Here is a 22,654-nt window from a genome sequence, read left to right on the forward strand (position 1 = left end):
ATACTGACTTTAAATAACGCAAGCAGTCAGAATAAAAAAAAACTTTTAGAGCAAGCCTTCAATTATAAATCATGCTCTCTTAGTCCAAATAAACATCCTCAAAATGTAGAAATAAATAAAATAAAAAACTAAAATAAAGTCTAAAACAGAAACCAGTAGTTATACTTGTATTCTTCCACATCATAATCTTAAATTCTTATTTTAGTTTTTTTTTTATTTCCCCCCATAGTTGTAAATGATTTTATACACATTCAATAAAATCAATACTTAGTTTGGGGACAAAAAGAAAACCATCACATCTACATGTTAAAGGTGCCTCAGTATTTAGATACAGTACTACTACAGTATTGTTCATAATATGCCATTCTGGGTCACTAAATACCATTTTGTCACAGCCACCATTCCCCTGCTAAAGAGTTTCAAGATGTCAAAACAGCAATGGCTTACAAACTGGGAAGGTTATTACCACTACTAGGCAAAATAAAAAAGAAAATGCTAGCTTTGATACCAGTCCAAATGTGCTGATACTGTACACTGAACCATTGCTATTCCATTTTGAAGACTGTTTCAGAACTTTTTCAAACACAAAGGGCTCTCTGTGATGTTAACTTTGAAATGTCAGGCATGATGTCACTATTACCTCAAAAACAAATTAAAATTTTAAAAATGGTCTTTTCTGACGAATGTCTGCACATGAAACATAGAATCTAAGTGTCTGAACAAGGAAGACATTTTTAAGTATGTAATACAATTTAATACAATGGCTGTCTTCTGTTAGATAAATTGGTCCCAACCACCAAAGGTAAGCAATAAAAAACTTGTGCTTTTAAACAAATCAGAAACATTTTAAATTCCCTAATGTGAAACTAACATATAAAACCTACACATGTTCAAAAATATTTAATTAAATTGTACATTTAAAAAAAAAACTTTGTATTCCCAATGAAAAAAACAGACACAAGGTCTGCAAAGTTCTGCAAAGGTCTGCAAATTTGTTATGAAAAACAACTGTGCTAGTTCAACAGATTAATGGGTAAAGTGGGGTGTTTTTATCTGTCCACAAAGCTCCATCATGGAAGCACTATTAAACTGATCCTGTAAAGAGCAGCCTGCTTAGAGTAACTCTGCAGTTAATTGAAAAGCAAATGTGATGTCTATAAAACTAGACATGGCCATCTGGATTTATGATGTCTGCCTGGTTAACACATACAACACAAAAACATCACTGGCTTCAAATGGATTGGGCGGCCCTCTCATGTGACCCCAGTGGCTCACCAATAGCCACAGAGATAAAAGTTGCCGGGGAGAGAGCATTTTTCAAAGCTGCTAGGCAGACTTCTGTCAAAATGAAGTGCCTTACAATTTAAAGGTCATGAGAAGTCCTACACATGACAACTATTCTAATTCCACTAACTGAAAATTAGTTCGGAAACAACACAGAATTCAGATTTAAATTGTTTCAAATAATAAATTGGAAGTGTTTGACATAGGGTTGCTAACTAAATCATCATGATGTAACTTACATAAAATAAGTAAATAGATACTAATGGACAGATACAAAATTAGAAAAATATAAGGTCACATAGTGTACAGTTCCAGCAATGACACATAGGTACTGACACCACATGAAAACAAATGTCTGAACTAATTCCATCAGTAAGTAAAGCATTCCAGTGTTCACTAAATCCTCCTTAAACCCCAACAACAACACATGACAATGAAAAACGACGACAACAAAAGCTTACTCATCTAGTGCAAGGGCAAAGTCTGAAGAAAATTAGCGGTAATAAGCCCTGCGGGCTGCAATAATATGAAGTCCTGGGTAAATCCCTCCTACCATCTGTCAAAGTTATATGAATACAATATTAAATTCGCTAAATGTCTGAAGTAACAAAACAAGTTTCTTGTTTTTTTCAATTTTTTTTGCCAGTTTGTGCAACTTGTCTTTGCAATCTTCAACATTTAGAACATGAGCCATTTCTAGATTTCCTCTTATTTCTCTGGGACATTTTAGCGCTTATTACTACTTAGTGTAAAATATTAATTTAACATCCAGAGAGCACAGATTTAAAAAAAAACTCTTCTGATCAGTGTCTGCTAGACTGTTGGTTTCATTACACTGAAAACATAGATCTACAACACACACTATTTTTAAATAAGTGAAAAAGGTCATATTTCAAGGAAGGCAGTCAACCAATAATGAAAACCCCAACTATAGTAGCAGAACAATATTAATTACAATGTTATGCATATTTTCCATGTGGCTTATTGCATTTATTCTAAGTATTTTTGCTTCCTTTAGAACAATGCTCTCAATCAACTTGATGCATTTAACAAAAATAATATTTTTTTCACAGGCTAGAACAATAAGGAAAATGCCTATTGTTCAGACTGCATGAATACAAGGTACTTTATTATTTTATGATTCTTTTGATTTTCTACCATTATTAGTATTAAAAGTGGTGAGGAAAAAAATGTTCAGAGAGATCTTTAGCCAGAATGTTAGTGTATATTTACTAAACACAATATGGTCGACATAAAAGTAAGGAAGGAGGATGCCTAGATCATAGGGACTATGGAGGTATTCTCGTACCCATGCTTTAGAAGTTGCAAACGACAGTTTACATACCAAGAGGCGCCATAAGATATCTTGCAGCTCTACAATCATAACTCAGGGCATATATTCTTAATGGTTTCATATATTTTTAATGTAAATAAAGCTGTGATTAAGTATAGCTTATTAGCTCTGAACGTCAGCCTTCACGATGTGAGTTAGAAATGTTAACTAGAAATATTAGGTAAAAAAATAGCACCATCCCATAAAAAATGCTTTCTCTTGTGCTCTGGCAGACAGCCATCTTTTACATCTGTAAAAAGAAAACTTTCTTGTGTGTAGAACAATGAGAACGTTTTGGCACTGTGTCTTGTAGCTTGAGGAGTAACTGTGAAAAAGAAGAATAAAACACAGAAGCAAACAGTGCTTCAGAACAAAAAGGACACAACAAAGCTCAAACTGCAGACAGGTTAGACCTAAAGTTCAAAAGGTTACCATGTCATAATAGCAGCCTTCTTAATGAATATACAAATTTAGAAAATGCTGCTTAGTGCTAATGATGTAAGAAAGCATACTGATCACTGAAGGATATAGTTATGCACCTTAAATGCAAATAAGTCATCTTATAGTTTAAGATGATAATACATATTTAACACATTTAAAAAATAAGTTTTTTACCTTTCTTCCATCACCTTTCTTGACGGTCATCATCTATCAATTAATGAGCTCACTGTAAAGCTTGAAAAAAATACTATTTACTAGTCCTAACTGTTCAAAACTAAAAACACACAAATAAGCAAGGAAATACAATGCAATTAGCACAACGTTTAATTCACACTTTCCACATATGTAGAGACAATCTAATATTAAGGTGCAATGCATCCCAGTTTCATGTTACCATTTAACCATATAATATAAAATCATTTTGTGGCGGCAATAATTAGGGTTACCTTTCTAACATTTAACTTAAGTTATTAACGATGAGTGAATAGAACCATAGCACATGGTGGTAGAAATGTAGAGATAAACTCAACTTTAATTTGTTTTGTTCATCTAAGTCTGAGTCAAAAGGGATAATCTGTAGCCGAGCAAAGAGAAGGATCATTCCTTGCATAAACTTTACTCATGCCAAGACACAAATTTATGCACTGATACTCTTCAAGAACAGAGAGTACTTGTTTACATGTGTAAGGACTGTGCTCAGAAATACCAAGAAATGCGTAAGAAGACACTTCAGTCTGTCCCTGAAACATTTCATGATAATAAAACCTATCACAGCTGGCTTGCATTCTAATTCCCACACAAACTACAAAAATGGGACAGCCTTTCTTTTAACAACTGTTTGTCCAAACATTTATAAAGCATGGAGTGAACAAATCAAACATGCTTTAAATGTGTGGCATCAATGATCAAAAATATAGATAGTTCAAGTCAGATAATGCATTTTACACATTCTACTGCAGAAGAGAGGTACACTCTGAGGTAACCTCAAAAGGAGTAAGACAAATTCCACCCATGAATTAAAGTTTGACTGTATGAGAATCTCTTATTTTATTCTTAGTTATTATCTATTATTGAATTCTCTGATTAGCAACCAAAGCAAAAACTGTATGTGTGCATATAGTGAATCCTAAACATCTAATGTTTACTCATGTGTTCGTGGATCTGTTTTGATTTAATACTTAATTAGCAAAGCCATCACCTATGCAAAGCCCTGAATAAATGTACAATCTATCACTCAGCAAAAACAAGTCAATCCTAAAGCACTGAACAGTCTAAAACTGGATTATATCAAATTTATATTTTACAAGATTTAACAAATGCTCTGTAGATGCAGCTCTACAGTTAAAAGATAAGCCTAACATACTGGGAACTGTATATACCAATAACTGTATATAGCATATTCATGAAAATAAGTCTAAGTTAATAAACTATTTCCTGGAAGAAACAATTAAAGGATCTACAATGTACACAAAACTCTAAAATAGGAAAGACTGATCTCTTACAGTGTTCCTTCTGAAGAGGCTATTGCTTCTTATTTTTACAGTTCGCTCTGTAATTGAAAATGACAGTTCCATATAGGTACAAGAAGCCTGGATATATGAGTTCTGGTCAAAGTGGATACTAGTGAAGTTCAAAGGAATAACCTCAGCAGACTTCCAGACTGTTACACCTCCAAAAATATGAACACAATCAAAAGCCAACAGAGTGATAAATTGGGTTCCATACCTCAGTGATCATTTTATGCTTACATCCCCATATCTTCTCTGTTGCCTGCTGTGACCAGCCCTTATTATACCATACAGACGACACAAAAATGAAGGCAAAAGTTGGCAGCCATCACATCTGTGAGGATGGTATCAACATGTATGTAAATGTAGCACAAGGGAAACAGTAAAGGCAGCAGTACAGTTTTCTTTAAAAAACTGGTTTCGGATCAAACTGGAATTAGCAAATGTGAAATATCTGAAAGCGCACTGCTGCATAGTCCTGATGCCAGTAACTAGCCCCTTGCTTTCTGAAATGAAAGAAAGGCCAAATGGAAAAACAAAGTATACTACAGAAACATAAGTGCAATTTTTTGTATGAGTGTGATGCCTGTAATGCATTAGACAAGGCTTATTCTGGAAATCAGGAAACAAAACAAAGTCTAGCTACGTAGAAGGGGTCCCACAGTGAAGTGCAATAAAATGTGAATCTACTTCTGCCCTGAAACATGAAGAAGAACATGAGCAGGAATACTGATGACATTTGGTTAATTCTCCCCTCGCACTTCAAATCAAAGGTCCTCTGGCTTCACAGAAACAGGTTAACAATTCTGCAGGTGGTAGGCTTCCAGATTACAAGGGACCACTAATTTCAGCTTCAGCTGAAGTTCAAAGATCAGAGGTCACAGTCCTGTGCAGAGACGCAACAGTTGCAAAGGAACAGTCTGCCTTGTTGACACAACAGTATTTTTCAAAAAGTGGTTTCCTGACTTTCTCTAAGCTCTTGCAGCAAATACTGTGGTAGGTTCCTTTGCAAATATGTTTAAATAACTGATATAGCCATTTCTTTAAAAGTTTAAAATTAAGAGAAGCAGTACTGACTGAAAGTATATGACCATTGTCAGCAAAAATTATTTGATATACATTAAACTATAGGTGTGAGATGAAGACAAGAAAACCAAATACATTCAACGGACTTGATGTATGGAAAGATTCACTTAATGTTACAATACCTTCATCACTAGACATCATCAGTCACCAGTCATCCGTTTCAGATATAGCACAGGTATTCAGCTATATTAAACTGAGAGGGGTTCATAGCTCAGAATGTAAAGGATTGTAAACATTGTTCTGTTATCTCCTAACAGAGAAAAAGCTTGTGGGGTTTAGTATAACAATATATAAAGTTTAGTATAATATAAGAAAATTCTGTTCCGAACCATGGAGTGCTTCCCACATCTAAAGTTTAGAAAGGACTTTGAAATGGCAAATATAGGACCACAGAATCTTTTTTCTCATTTGTATGTCCAGCTGACATTAAGCAACTAAATGCAAAAATAACTCAAACCAGCATTCTTCCAGCCATGTGTGGTTCACCTTAAACATGACAGGGTGCACAACTGTCAAATTTACCAAGGTATAATTAGCTCTTTATTAGTTCTTATATATAACCTATGTTAGACCTAGACTGAGAACTCTTGGTAACACATTTTCCACTTTTGTACCACTCCTTTACACTTACGCATATCAAGGGCAAACTGCTAGCATATGCAGATCTGCACATTTCCAGCAGAATCCAACAGAATTTAAAAATTGTTAGAAATGTTTTTTTTACAAATTGTTTGAAAAATCATTATGAAAACGTCAAGCAATTATGGGGAAATAAAATTCTACCATTGGATACTGCTGTTCCAAAAACCCTTTTTGTTTTTGCAAATTTCAGCACTTTTAAGCTGTTGGCTGTCCCTAATCTGCCCTTTATGGCAGAAAGCATCCTTCCTGCTAAAAAACAGAATGCTTTGATATAATATTCCTTAATATAAAGCATACAATATATATTGTATGAATATAATATAATACATGTGATTCACACAAATGCTGCGAGCAAACTGCCATTTAGGACACTACCAATACTGAAATAGGAAACAAAGCAATATTTGATTCATAAACATAATGAAATGTTTGCACTTCAAAACCATGCAGTTACGTGAAGTAAATAAATGTTAACAATCCTCCTACTATGAGGCTTACATGGGATAGTAGCCTCACAAAACGTTTATGCAATTTTTGTTCAAATTCAATAAAATGAAATTAAAACTCAGACTCCTGAGAGCATAACTTATAACTTATAATGAAATCATCTACAAAACAAACACATTTAATCTGTAAAAAAGACCAAACAGCGCTTTCTGATATTGATACAACCGAAACCCCTGAGGTTTTCAGATCATTTCAGTCTCCAAGTTAGGAAGACAGTCACAGCAGCAATGCCACACCATGTCTGGCAAAGAAAAATAAATTGAATTCTCAGGTGATGCTGAATATTTTATGAGCAAGTTTGAAAGCAGCTTACCCGGTATTGATGGAAATGATTTCTATCAGTGGGTTTTTCCTAATCTTCGGCAAATCCAATCGAGCGCCCCCCAACCGTTTTCCATTATCCTTTTTCTGACCCAACAGGCGTATGGAGTGACCTTCAAATGAAACATACAAATACTAGTCATAACATTTCACGAAAATACATTGTGGCCAGCTAATTTAGGCCCCTGAATTCCTTGAACGTCTGTGGAAAGAAGCAAAAATTGATTGTTTAGTTTGTTGATGGGCAAAAGACCAAATTCTCACTTAAGTAGCCACCGATGCTTTTTTGAGGATTGAAACTGAAAATTGCAGAGATTGCTAGAAGACTTTCTTTTGTTCTGCCAACATCTATCATCCTAATGTTAGCTATGCTATACAGAAATATGTTAAAAATCAAGATAATCTAACATGTTATAGTGTTGGAGTGGCAGTAAAGGCATCTGATGAACTATGAGAGGATGAGAGGAGCTTCCTTTGTTGATTTGGAGTAGTGTAAGGCTGTAATTGAAAGTGCTGTGCATAAGCTTCCACAGGTGAAAGATGCACTCCTGTTCCTGTTTACATCATACATAAATAAACTTGAGGTCGTATAGCATCTTAGATTGTCATGAGTAAAAGATAGAAATAGTCTTGTATCAGCTGTGCTACACAGAATCATTTCTCAATACCCCCTGTACAAGTACCTGATATCACCTTTGCTATCTTTGCTTTACAATATTGGTAACAGTAATATTTTCTTTATAAAATAAGACTGCCAGGAACCTTAGAGATTTGCTATAATACTCAACTGTACAATACTCAACTTCAACTGTTCTGACAGTAAAGAGCTTAATTCTGTTCTCAATTCAATTTTGCATTCCAATTAATTTCTTTTAGCCAAAACATGTCAGACTAAAGAGACAATGTACCACTGTCTACTCTGAAATCTAATTATGGCATGACTTACAAAAAATAAAAAAATATCCAAGGCCAAATTTAACTTTTCTGTAGTAAATGTCTTTGGTAATAAATAGATTTTAAAAGGCATGTTTCAGGAACATTACAGCCACGTCTCAAAAAGTCTGTTTACTTGAGCTAGCCCTTTGCAGTAATTATTCTAAAATGGAATCTAGAAGGTGACTGATAACACTTGCAGGGTTCACCCCTTTTTTCCTTATAAATTTAACAAGACATAAAGCAATTTCAGGCATAATGGGCCATTATGTCATGGCTCCTTACTTTGATATGACAACAGTCAGTCGAAACAATAACAAATGGTATAGCAATCCACGGAGATCTTTTATAAGTGGTGAACTTTTTTTCCAGCAGCTTTTTAATAAAGAACTGTGCAAGATCAATCTGATAACAAGATGGCTAATGCCCTTCATTGTGTCAAAAGTTCACATCACAGCCCAATTTTCCTGTTCACATCAGAGAAGGCATTTAATTATATTCCCCTGCTTTATGATTCAGAAGTATGTGCCACGAACTAATAACTTTTGCTAAATAATTCATACAGCCTATCTACATGCAAATAATTGGGTAAAATCTCTGGCTGAAGGTATAACAAGTCATTTTCCGATTCATTGGTTCAGTGAAAAGTCATAGATCTAAAAGCATTGTCTTTTTTAATAGAAATCTGATTTTCACTGCAGCAGAGACTGATCACACAGAGGTCCAACTAAATTTCTATAAATGTTTCATACGGCATGTGTAAGCTGAATTCTGAGAACAATTCAGCACTGTACACTGCACACCAGAGGTAGTCAGTCTTCCGCTAAGAAGACCTGAAGACCACACAAGCGTTTATGAGCTCATTCTCATTTTAACAGCATGTACTATAAGAGAAGAATGACTAAAGATTACCTCTTTACATTTCTCTCAGCAGGATTTCTCTTCTTCTTGTAGAAGTTTGCTATTTGATTTTACAATTGCAATTTCTAAATGATTATTTACATTTTCTACTCTAACTGTGAAAATTATAGAAGAAAACACTACATATTGTTAAAGGCTCCTTAACATGGATAATCACATGCACGATTTTTAGAACGCTAAACTATTTCCCAAAGTCTGTTTGCAAATGACAGAGAAATTTGCAAATAAATATAAAGACAATTACAATATATATGCAAATTAAATATAAAGACATCCAAGACAGGTAAAAAATATTTTAGAGTCTTCAAAGAAGCACAGACAAAAGCTGCACGTTCAACAAGGTGATTTTTAGTAAAGGGCCCTCCGCAGAAGTGATCATTCTTTTCAAAGAAACTTATGGAACAAGAAAACGATTGGGAAATAATCATAGGTGATAAAAAAAGAAAGCTGCCATGCCCCAGTAGACAAGTTGTTCAATTTTTGTTCAATGATGTATTAAAGGCAAAATTACCTACTTAATGCACATTAACTTACAACTCAATTAATTTCTACCTAGCTTGCGTAAATTACACAGCATTGTTCATAGCCTTCCTCTTTTTTTAAAAGTGACTCTTTACAGCATAATTATTTTCTTTAAATGTTTCTATAAATTGTGCAATAAAGTTAAATAGACAAATACTCAATGTGTATCTGCTTGAAATTCATAAAATACACTAGACTGATTACTAATTAAAGGTATTATTAGGGGAAAAAATCAAAATGTTCTGTCTCTATAATAAAAAAAATACAATTTCAAGAACAATTAGATACAAGAAAATCTGTATTGCTTCCTTACAGGTTAAACACCACTTGGACATTTGATTGTTAATACAGTGCACTTATTGTACTGTAAATGCCTATTGTGTACCATGTTATAGTGCAAATAATTATGCCCCATTCTCAATGTGTAAACTTTGCAAATTCAAGAAAAAGGTAACTTTGTGTAAACTGATAATTTAAGAATTTGTGATTACCAAGAAGGAACAGTATTTTTACCCTTTTTTGTACAAGGCATTGCATTGTAGCACTCCTATGCATCCTCTACAAATGGGTTCTCTATTGATTCAGGTTCTCCAGAGACCAGTCTTATTGAGTCACCTACACCTCAGCATGAGCACCACAGGATAAATCTGGTGATTCAATACAATTACCATCTGCTGAACTTCAAGAATTTAATAGGACAAATTCAAGAGAGAGCTGGAATTGTATATGTCACCAGGTTTTTCAAAAACAAACTGCCTAAGCTCTAGCAAATTAACCTTTAGATTATACAGTACAGCTATCATTACTTGCTCTTTGACAGTTTACTTCACCTGATCCTTTACCGTTTTTGAATGACTATCAGTCTCTCAATTCTACATTATAAAGTCTCCTTCCTGAAGAGAGAGAGACTTTGTGTATGCACAGCTCGTCTTCTGAACAGAAAAGCTGATCATTATTTGTCCTAGGGATGTGACATGGTGTAGATATGGTAAAATTAAAACTATCCCAAATAACTGTCTTTGAATATGAGCAAGTAAAAAAATATTTTGGGAATAAAAATCTTATTACAAGTAAGGCATAATGTTCAAAGAAGTGTGAGTAGGCATGGAATACCTAAAGCCTACTTAAACACATCTTTGAAAAGAGTCAGGATTTTGTAATTTAGGTTTTGCAATACTGAAGTTATTTTATACTAAATTTCCTTTGTGTGACCTATTTCATTACTATTTTTTATGAAATTATGGAGAACTTAGATACTGAAGTGACATTCATTGATTTTAATTTTCATACATTAATTAATGCCCATCAAGAACCAAGCAGTAAGCATAACATTATTTCATTATGATAAGAACCAGATTCAGCAGAAATTACAATAACCAACCACCCAAGGGATGGCCATAATTTCAGTCATGTTCATAATCTTTATATACTACATACTTGTTATTCAGATAAAAAGTTAGAATGAATGAATGAGCTTGAATCTAGTGTAACCTTGCATTTTCTGTAATTTTGTTTTACCCATTATAAACATTACTGCTATTAACATTTGAACTAAAGGACATCATCTCAGCTTTCATTGCAGAGTAATTGTTCTCCTTTCTGTAAATTGTAGTGCAAAGTGCATTATTCCTAAATATTATCAAAAGAATGAAGCAAACCTTGTTTTTTCTAAGTACACTTATTTTCTGTTTTGAAAATGATATTTTTCCTTTCAGACATTTGTACCTGAAAATATTTATGGTGAGTGAAAAACACATCGAGGAGCCATCAAGCAACATTAATAATTATTTGTTTTTTTTAGATATTGAATGACTGAAGTTCTTTTGAATTTCTATATTTTTTTTACAAAGTGAAGTGCAAAGTGTATACACAATCTCAATTATTGTATAGAGACACTCAAACGCACTGTACTAGAAGAAAACTCTTCTAAAAAAGGATTATTCTGCCCTTCATTATGTGCTGAAAAATACCATTTGCTCTAGATTGGTTCTCTGACAAAATCTATCATAACCATTACTATATCAGTATTTGTGCTCCCCAAAAAACCTATCCTAAGTGAAGACAGCGTCCAAGTAATCACATTATATTTTTGTGACAAAGATCTAATGCACTGTATATTAAAGCATTACTTTAAGTTAACAGAAGTGTTTATAGTACACTTCTATTACTATTTTTTTCTGAAGTTATGTCCTTTGGCTCGATCATCAATACTTCAAAAACAGCTTTTCAGTATTGCCCCTACCTCCAGAACATTCCATAACAAGACAAATTATCTTGTATCTATCTGAAAGTGTCATCGGAAAAGTCTCTTTTATAGGTAATTCCTATAATATCATAATTGGTTGGTGGTATTGCTCATTATAAGGACTCGTGCTTGACCACTTGCTCATGCATAGCATCTCTTAAGCTTTCAAGATTATACTGCTCTTTTCCAAACCTGTGTGACCAATTTTTCTTTCACTCAATCTCAATCTTTGACTGAGTTCCTTGTTCCTGTGGTTCCTAGCTGAAGTCATTGAAAATTACCTAATACATAAGCTTTTCCAATACATTACATGCTTGTAGATCATCCTATTTGTACTGGTCTCATCTGTTCCAAACAAACTCAATGTCCTATAAACCCATACCCTTTTCGATAAATCTAAGATTTCAACTATATTTTAAACATCTTTGACACTGCTCTGTGAAATTATCTTAAAGAAACATACAATTGCTTATCTATGCAATTGGATCCCCCATTCCCATTTTTGGCCATGAGTTTGTCTACTAGTTCTGAAATTAGTCTAATAATATACAGTATTATATTAGATATTAGATAATATACAGTAGCTCTATTTATTAAGAAAAGTGTCATTTTTAAACACCATACTACAAAACTGACAAGAAACAATGCCAGCATAAACCACATAGGTCCCTACCGTTTGTAATGTTCTTAAACAGTGGCATGAAAGGAAATAAATTGTGAAATCTAACACATATGCAGCATTTATGTTAAGACTTAGCTTGCTATGTAATCCAAAACCTGGATATATGTCCAGCTTCTGCAATCCTGAACTGAAAGTCAAGGACTGTGCAAGAGACTATTAGACCTGATGCACAACCACAATTAGGTTACTCCACTGTGGCAAAGGCAAAAGAAAAGGTAGAGTCTCAACCAGCATAATATGGCATGTAAAATGTGGGACTTCAGATTATACTTCCAACACGACACAAAGACAAAGACCAAAGTCCAGTCATGTACACATACATACACAGCAGTGGAGTCCTTAGAATAAGGAAAAAGATGCTGGACAATCATTATATCATTATTACCTTGAAAAAGCATAATGCATCCAGATTTGCCCAGTTTAAACAGGCATTACCAAAACCCTGATAATATGAGGAATAAATATGACCCCAGTTTAAAATGTGGTTAGCTATTGTGGAAACTAGGTGTTAGGCATGTTATCCATCCTGTGGTTACCTACGCATCGGAGACATAGATGCTGACAAAGTGAAATGTGGAACTCCTTAATACGTGGGAGAGAAAGACCCTCCGAAAGATCTACAGGCCAGTTCAGGAAGGAGGAGAGTGGCGAACAAGAACCAACATCGAGCTCTACAAGCTGTATGAGGATCCCCCAATAACTGCGGAGGTAGAAACGGCACAACTGCGCTGGCTTGGACTTCTAGAACAGACAGACGATACCAGAGGGGTACGGAGAGTATTCCGTCAAAAGCCGGAAGAAAGGCGCCTTCAAGGCCGTCCCCGCAAAAGATGGATGGACGATGTTGAAGAAGACTTAAGAAAGTTGAGAGTGAGAGGATGGCGAAGACTGGCTCAGGACCGAGATGCGTGGAGGAGAGCAGGGCAGAGTAAAAAAAAGTTTTTCAATTGTAAATGGGCTTAAATAACTACTATTAATATGTACTAATATAAAGGGCTACACTTTCCAATATCCACTGAAACCTTTAACGTGCCACAAAACTCATGGTGCTACAACCTACAGTATACAGTAAACATCATTCTAAAATTGTTTAGATAAGACCTTCTGGAAAGGTAAGGCTATACAGAAGGATTACTGTTTTAACACCTAAGAGAATGATAAAATATTTTGATTCCTAGTAATGTTTAGCACTCACTTGTCTCTTATCTAGTGCACTTTTTTCTTGAGCATGGGAGCTTCAAATAGGAAAGCTGTTTGTGCTACAGTTTGTGTGTTGATTTTAATAGAACTGGGTTCTTTGCATAAAATAATACTAGACCAAGTTAAATGATCAGTTTGATATAGTGCTGGAGCATTTGTTCTACTGCGACAGCAACAAAACCATATGTGGTATGAGAATTAACAAGAGAGCGGACGTTAGTTGTTTTGCCTAAATAACATACAGTAAAAAGGAAAGATGCCCAGGTCAGTAAACATGACCTTTTTTTCCTCAAGTAATAACAATGCATTGCAAGGCAACACCAGTTGGGCTGACAGTAGTAACATAGGCTTCATGAACCATTACTCTAGTTTTCTTGTCTGTCAGTACTGTGCTCAAGGGCTTGAGCATGTTTTCACTGTGCCTGAAGAAAGGTATTCATACATCTTAGTCATTTTGCTTTTCTTTCTATATTCAATTTGACCATTCTAAAGCCAATGCATGTCCTTCCTTTTTATTTTTTTACTTTCATTGCCCTTCACTGTTGGGTGCATGTGCTTCTGTGTCTGCATTTTACTTCTCTCTTTCATGGTGTAACAGTTTGATAAACTTCATGGGGATTCCAATTGGTAACCCACAGGAACATACTGGTGCCTGCAAGTGTTTTATGAGAATAGAAACAGTGGGAGGCACAATGCCAGGTCACCTCAGAAATATGATTAGAAAAGAAGAAGAACTAGAAAAAAATTTGGCCTTCAAATGGAGAACAAGGTTGTTTGAAAGCAAACCCTATCATTTTCTACCTCTGCCAGCAAGAGTACTCTTCTTAAGCTGCAGTCTTGGGTAATTAACCACAACCCAAATAAAGAAGAATTCTTCCCTTGCAGTTGCTCTTTTGAAACACTACACATACTATGCAGACAAATAAGAGTACAGCACTGTAAAGCTACCATGAAAATACACTGACTAGATAATGCAACAAAACACTATAGTCACTTCAGGGCAAGTGTTCATTGATTTGTAATAAATTTATGGAGGACACAACCTAAGATCCTTTCTGCTTACCAAACAAATCAACTTTTCTAAACCTTGATCTCTAGGTACTAGTTTTAATATAAAAGAGTGGACAGATACCTTTTTATTGATGCAATAAAAAATAGTAATGGTGCATAAAAAATGCTTTCTGCAAATAAAAAAACAGATTATTCATTTTTAGCTCTTGAACAAAGTTTCCTCCATGTTCTACCCTGCTTCAATTTCCCCTAAAAAAGCCCCAAGGTCAAAACTGATATACACACTGACTAAAGCCTCAGGTGGTCATTAATCTTCTCCTCCCCTGACAAATTTTCTTAGATCAGTCAACGTCTGATATAGTTTTCATGGTCTTAGAAATTTTGCTTGTGTTTGTGCCAGATTTAACTCTTTCAGTGTTACAGATCATTTTGCTGTTTTTTTATTTGTCCTGTGGTTAAATGGTATGTGTGAGCCGGGGGGAGGGCTGTGGGAGGAGGAGCAGAAAAACTGCACAAAAAATACCTCAAATTAATTATAATGTTAACGTCAAATTATTGATGTAAAATGAAATACTGTATCTAAATAAAATAAAGGAAAGCAGGATTCTATTGTCATAAACTGAAACCATAAAAAGACCGATGTCTTTTTGGGCATAAAGATATTAGTTATAATCTGTGATGTCAAATTTGTCTTGTGTCTAGTGGAAACATTGTTTGCTGTTCAGACAACAATATTTGTTTATTGTAAATCATGTATCCATACCACTGTTCAAACCCAAAATCTTGTAATCTTGTATCTTGTAAGAACATTAGAACGGTTCCAAATGAAAGGAGGTCATTTAGTCCAGCTAGCCTGTTTCGCAATTAGGAGCTAATTGATCCAAGGATCTCATCCAGCCGTTTCTTGAAAGAAACCAGGTTTCGGCTTCAACAACATGGCTGGGTAGCTTGTTCCATACTCCCAAAACCTTTTGCGAAACAAATGGCTTCCTGTTCTCTGTTTTAAATGCACTTCTAAATAGTTTCCACTTGTGCCCTGGTTTGTGTTTCACTGTTCATGCTGAAGAAATCCGCTGGGCTGACTTGTTTAATTTAGCATAATTCAGATTAATAAAAGACAAGATCCTCTCGAGATTGTTCTGTTGTTGTGCTATCAAAATCAACAGTCATAGAGTCAATCTTTATGGTGTACTAAAAATTACTTGTATGGTCAATTACTTCCTTCATAATGAATGGATTTTGTGTTTTAGAATATGGATAAAGAGTGCTCATGAAAGTGACTGTTAAAAACTGAAAAATGGCAGAGTTTCTAACATGAAATAAAGTAATGGAATCAAAGGCCAAATGTGTCTTACAGAATGTTAACTCCAGGAGGCAAAAAAGGATTTACATCTGGAAAACCTTTACCAAAATAATTATCAGTGATGAAAAAATATTAACAATCAATGAAGTATTTATAATTCCCTATGCATGCTGGATTACATAACATTTAATTGAATTATCTTACAGATATATACTAACAAATCTACATAAATTGTAAATGCATAATTCTTTTCAATTGCAATCACTGAATCAAAAACATACACTTATCTTTTCTGTTTGTGTTGAAATTGAATTTTTAATGTTACTTACAATAGATTAAGACTCAGATTAGCTATCCACAATTACTTAGAATATAGTAGAAAACAATCATAGAATGAACAGGTAAAAACTATTATAAAGGGTATAAAATTAAATCTTGAAACCAGGGATTCTTCGATCACACAAGGTGTGATGAGATCACTTTGCTATATTTTGGAAACAACAGTTATATGTACAAAAATGTGCACATGTGAATGTGTTTGAACATAAAAGATAATTCAACTATATCAGTACACCACACACAAAACAAAGCAAGCAAAAAAATCCTGGTACTGTATGAAGTAGCTTGGCCATACAAATCATTAAGGGCCTCGTGCATTCATTCAGAATGTTGATATGTCTACTTTCAGAATTTAAGTAGTGAGAGAAAATTGGATTGCTATGTGTGAACTTTTTAATACCAGTAGTCAGGAGATAAGGAAGGAAACAGTAAAAATTTGAAATTATTTGCAGAAGGCAGCCATAGAACAAAAAACAATGGACAACACTATTCGAGCTCACCTTTAATAGTCTCGTCCACAACCTCCACCACACGATCGATCTGCTGCACCTGAAACAGACAACACTTATCAATAAAATCAAATTCCCAATCTATCTCTATGCACTTCTTAAAAAGACACTACGTGCTGATCAGAGCAACCCTGGATAGGCCACATCAAGATTTTCAATAATCAATCTCATGTCCACTGCAGACACATGTTTTTATCACACACCACCCCCACTACCATTCAGCAGTAAGCAAGGTCAGTTGTTTGACATAAAATTCCGCTGTGAGACAACAGACATTCTTTCGATACTTACACTTGCTTTCTTATACAAAACAAATGCAGGTATGTGGCCTTGTTGGTACAGAGCAGTAAACAGAAGCAAAAGAAAAAAAAAATCATTTCAGGGGATAAATCTGCAAAAGCTGCAGCTGCTACAGACTATGATAACTATGACTACTACAGCCATAATTATAATAATATAAACCTAAACTGATTTTTTCACTCTCTCACTGATTAGATTGGTATTCGACTAACATGTGATAATCACCTTGCGCAATTTAGAACTGAATAGTTTTGTCAATGTGTATATATGTTAGTTGGTATCTTAATTTCATTAATGAAAGATTCTAAATAATTAAGCAATGTTTGTTGTGTTTGAGCTACTGTGACACCAATATTAAGAATTCAAAGTTTCTTTTCATTTATCTTTTTCTTTCCTGCTTTCTTTCTTTTGTCATATTATTTGTCATAGTCATCAGAGATGCAGAAGGTATCTGCGTAACCAGGTCTTCAGGATATGTCAGGGTCACATAACAACAATCACCTCCAATGACTTGAGCTAACACTGAGTTTGACTGAAGAGAGGTAAGCTATTCCACCAGATGTCCTGCCAAGAATATGTCAATGCTAGAAGAGTGCAAGGAAGTTACTAAAGACAGTTACTAAATATATAGCTTGTGAGACTCTGGCTCCCTCGCAACCCTTAAATGGAAGAAACAGTTAGGAATAGTTATGGATGGATAATAGCGTCTGTTTAAAATTTGGAGAACTTGTACTTAAAATCAAATAGACAGGATTATATTACTAAATCATTGTAGAACATTATCAGCTCATTCAATCCACTCATAGTGCATTTTACAGTACAACATAAAAGTTTGCACTGTATTAATTAGGAACAAGTAATAGGTTTATTCCATGCTGAAAAAAAGAAGAAAGAGAACACAACGTTTCGGCCGTGGAGCCTTCTTCAGGTGTGAGAGAGACAGGGCAGTAGGCAAAGGTAAAGTAGCGGGAGAACAAAGGTTGGGAGGGAGGAGGAGTGAGAGGCGGGAGTAGGGGACAGAAAGAGAGGCCAATCAAGAGGTGTGAAGTCAGAATGGGTGCAAAGAGGTGTGAAATGAAACTTCCAATGAATGGAGAAAATTTAAAAGAACAGTAGTCTGTCGTTAAGGGAAGGGAGAATGTGTGATCCTAGCTGCAGAATAATTTTAGTTTCGGTGGTCTTTCTGATGTATGAGTTCGGAAAACCGTCTTTGAGAACACAGACGGAGAGATTAGAGTGGTCGTGGCCGTCAGAGGTGAAATGAGAAACAATGGGCTTGGAGAGATCTTTAATCTTCACAGCCCTGACGTGTTCTCTGAAGCGGTCTCCGAGTCTCCTTCCTGTTTCTCCAATGTAGATGGCTGGGCATTTACTGCAAGAGAAACAGTAAATAAGGTTGCTGGAGGTACAAGATGCTGTCTGGGTGATCCGGAATTGTCCTGAGGGGCCTTGAATGAGTGTGGTGGTGGCTGTGTACTTGCAGGTGATACAGCGAGTTCTGTTGCAAGGAAAAGTGCCAGGTGTGGATGGTTGTTAAGGGCGTTCAAGGGAGCTGTGAACAAGGAGGTTACGCAGATTAGGTGGTCGGCGACATGAGATGATAGGGCGATCAGAAAAGAGGGCCCCAATGGAGGGATCATCCTGTAGGATGGAAAAGTTGTGGTTAATGGTCCTGGGGATAGGAAGTGTGTTAGGGTGGTAAGGAAGCACCAAAGGAATGCGGTTGTTACGGCGGGAGTTCCTGATCGGGTTGATGGTCCGGGGGGTTGATCGGGTTGATTTCCCTCCATGATTTCCTGTTCTTTTAAATTTTCTCCATTCATTGGAAGTTTCATTTCACACCTCTTTGCACCCATTCTGACTTCACACCTCTTGATTGGCCTCTCTTTCTGTCCCCTACTCCCACCTCTCACTCCTCCTCCCTCCCAACCTTTGTTCTCCCGCTACTTTACCTTTGCCTACTGCCCTGTCTCTCTCACACCTGAAGAAGGCTCCACGGCCGAAACGTTGTGTTCTCTTTCTTCTTTTTTTCAGCATGGAATAAACCTATTACTTGTTCCTTTGCAGCCTACGCATGCTGACGCAGCTACCCACCTGAACTACTGTATTACTTATCCTTTTTCTGTTCAAATGAAGAATATTTAGCATATCAAAGTTAAGAAATTTTGCAAAAATGTGGTAATGTAGATTTCTGGCCCCATAGAAAAGAAGGGAAGTGCTTTGAACTAACCTGTTATATTGGTTAAGGAACAATAAAATAATGTAATCCAGTGTTATATAGTTTATTTTTGTTTATACATTTTACTTGCATTCCATCTTACTCCCAATAAACTAGTATCCTTTTTAACAGTCTACATTGCATTAGAAAGCTGCATGCTGCTTTAGGTATCTCAATAAACTAAGACAAAAGTGCCATGAAAATATCTGTATAAGGCCATGCTTGGCTCTTTTACAAAGAGAATTCAAAAGAGGACAATACACTGTACAGGATAGAGGTTTGTATGGTAAGTGAGTTACCACAATACCAAGAAAGCAGATAAAATAGCAATCATACTGTATATCAAAAATTCCTCCACACAAGAAAAGGCATAGCGCACAAATACATGCAAGACATATTAATGTCTTAGCTTATGCGGCATGAACATCAATACAGACACAGAAAACCTGTGAGTTTGGAAAAAAGGGAAAAGCATTGATGTGAAGATGATAAACAGCTGAAAACAAGACCCTGATTTTTCAAACAACCTTTTTAAATTACTTAATATTTAAATGTCACTAAATCTCAAGGATGTAGCATATTTTTCAGATTTTTTAAAACAAAATGTTATGTACAAGTAGTGGATCTCTCTTGCGTGTTCTTAAAAGTTACTCGGTCCCACTGTGTGTGCCAATTTATTCTGGATCATACAAAGTGCACTTCAGGTAAAAGTGTAGTAACTGTGTGACTGTATTAATGTACTACTTGTTTATATATTCAGTCTGTCAATAACGTAACTAATTACAATTTTGTTTTGGCTGGAAATGCACAGTACACTCTACTTTGGTAAGTTATACTATATTTAGAGAACACAATGGAGTTAAATTCCACAACTCTAGCATGTACTGTACCATGGGAAGCAGCAATGTGAAACTACTGCTGTTTTTTACTTGTTTTATCAGTCAACTAAAAACACTACTGAAAATAGTGAAAGCTTTTATTTTGTTGTACTTATTCTTACAACAGAGGAGCATACTCATAGGTCCTGACTGGTTTGAAGATTGTGTTTATACTAAAATTAAACACAAATGATGGTAAAACCATTACTGTATTTTGTTCAGAACTTTTGTCATACTGTGAGAATGGTCATGTCTGAAAGTTATGATTCCCTTGCAGTTTTCTTTCATTGGACCTCAACGCTTACAGTTCATTCATTAATGTATTTAAAAATATTTCAATGCTTCACATATTTTAAGCATGGCTCACTTCAATATAAACCATAAAAATCCCTTCCTCTTCATTCACATACACATGAACTGTATAAAAAATTGCATATAAGTATACGTGTTACATAAGAATTTATATTTAAGGACATTAATATTTTCCCTTTTTTCCATGTATTATACACAACCCATAATGTCTTCCTGGACCTTAATAATCTTTCTCAACTCATTTTTTGTTCTTTGCAAAAAATGTGCCTTTTTTACAATCTGGAACAAACACAATAAATATAATATATAACAGCAATATACACAAACAGGAAAACCTAATGTCAAAATAATATAACACTTATCAGGGGATCAGTGGTACTTTGTTGTCCCTCTCTTCTATGTGTGGTCCTCCTACGTCAGTGACATTATCCACATTCTACAATTAATGAACACCACATGGTTTCAGTTTTCCTTACCACACACTGTAGTTAAGTTAGCATCCTGTCCTGCATGCTGTTTGTGTGTTAGGAATCTGCCCTGGAATAGGATGATGATGTCACATACATTATTTTCAGCAGTTTGAGGCCTTTTGCAGTCCCTCTGAACTGCAGGTAAGATCAGTTTGTCACTCATAAGCATAACTCCTCTAATCATCCTGCAAATGTGTTTTTACATGGCAGCTGTCCAAATTCATTTAGATAAGATTGAGTTTACAATTTCAAATGAACACTTAAGAAAACATATATAGTATGGACAGTTAAAATTTCAAGTTTCAGCTCAAAAACAACAATTGCTAGTATTCTTAAGACAAGAAGTTAAAGAGCATAAAAACGGTTTTTGAAAGATTCGGCTTTGGCTGGCCTGCAATTTTAACAGAATCAGATTTAAGTGATCATGCTGAGGCTTTTTAACAAGTAATGCCTTGGGATGAAGTACAAAATACTCAGTACCAGTGTGTTTTAACAACCTACTGTTTATAGTGGACAGAAATTGCAGTCCCATTAGAGACAAAATTGATTTTATTTCAGAACACAGCCTGCATAGAATAATAGGCAGGAGAGCCTTCACCCAGCGCACACAGGTCTTTGGGGTCTAGCTGCAAGATGTCAACAGTGGAAGTATACTTTTGTGCTATAAAGAAGCTGTGGGCAGAAGGCTGATTCCTGCTGGTCCAGCTATTTAACTCTGGGGGGGCAGAACACAACTGACATATATTTCCTTCAATAGATCAGACTTAACAGTCTCTTTTGCTCAGTCCAGAGATCAAAGACCAACCAAAACGTATCCTAACTTGCATATGAGCCAAATCATACCTCATTTTCCTGATGTTTACTGCAAAATTTCTTCCCCCCCTCTGAGCAATCTCAGCTGCACAAATTCTAGGCACACATTAGCACTTTACTATATTTGTACTGCCCATATATTCTCCAAAGCTTGTATCTCTTATGCTCTGCTGTCAAATTTATCCTGCAACCCTTCAGCAGGGGCACGTTCAAGTGAAAAGAGAAGCCAACCATCATTTTCACAACCTTGCTATTCTGTCTTAAGTAACTTTCTCTTGGCTATATGTGAAGGATTGCTACTTCGTTTCGTTTCAGTTTATTATAATGGTGGGCACATCATTTAATACCGCCTGATTGTCCCTTCTACTCCTGTGAAGTGCAATTTAGAGGAATGTCTCTGAGTTTATTTTCTTAATGTTAGGGATGTGGGATGTAATTATTAGTTTCTTTCGCTAATAGAGCAAATTTGCATTGGGCTTGCATGATCTGTAATGACAATATATATTGTAGTTCATTTAAAATTGTACTTATTCCTATAAACATATTCCTTTTTTAAAGGAAAAATGTAGACTATTTGAGTTCATCTTACAGCAATAAATATTTCTGCACTACAACTGAAAAAATGTAGAAGAGCAAAAGGACATGCCATGATCGGTTACAATTTATTTAGAAAGATACATGTTCAATCATTCTTTTAAAAAAATACACTTTAAATATAAATGAGTAAGAATGCATGTCCTGTGTGGAAGAATTAACACTGAAATTGACAGTACTTTCAAGAGCCCATGTCTGTGTGCATGTATTAATGGTGTGTCAATCTGCTGCCAATCCATACTGCCACAAATGAGGCACTACTCTCAGAAGCCACAGACAGCA

The 22,654-nt window shown here is 35.3% G+C and overlaps 1 protein-coding gene across 1 annotated transcript in view; it reads right to left on the minus strand.

Moving 5' to 3' along the window:
• Nucleotides 1-22,654, minus strand: part of cdkal1 (CDKAL1 threonylcarbamoyladenosine tRNA methylthiotransferase) — a 406,686-nt gene that overhangs the window by 264,013 nt on the left and 120,019 nt on the right. Inside the window, exons 6-7 of the mRNA XM_088929462.1 lie at nt 16,779-16,827; nt 7,115-7,235 (exon numbers count right to left, since the gene is read on the minus strand). Coding sequence (XP_088785588.1) covers nt 7,115-7,235; nt 16,779-16,827 — 170 coding nt within the window. The remainder of the gene's footprint in view (nt 1-7,114; nt 7,236-16,778; nt 16,828-22,654) is intronic.

This window comes from Atractosteus spatula, chromosome 12, assembly GCF_055471065.1.
Source record: "Atractosteus spatula isolate fAtrSpa1 chromosome 12, fAtrSpa1.hap1, whole genome shotgun sequence".
NCBI classification, from domain to species: Eukaryota; Metazoa; Chordata; class Actinopteri; order Semionotiformes; family Lepisosteidae; genus Atractosteus; species Atractosteus spatula.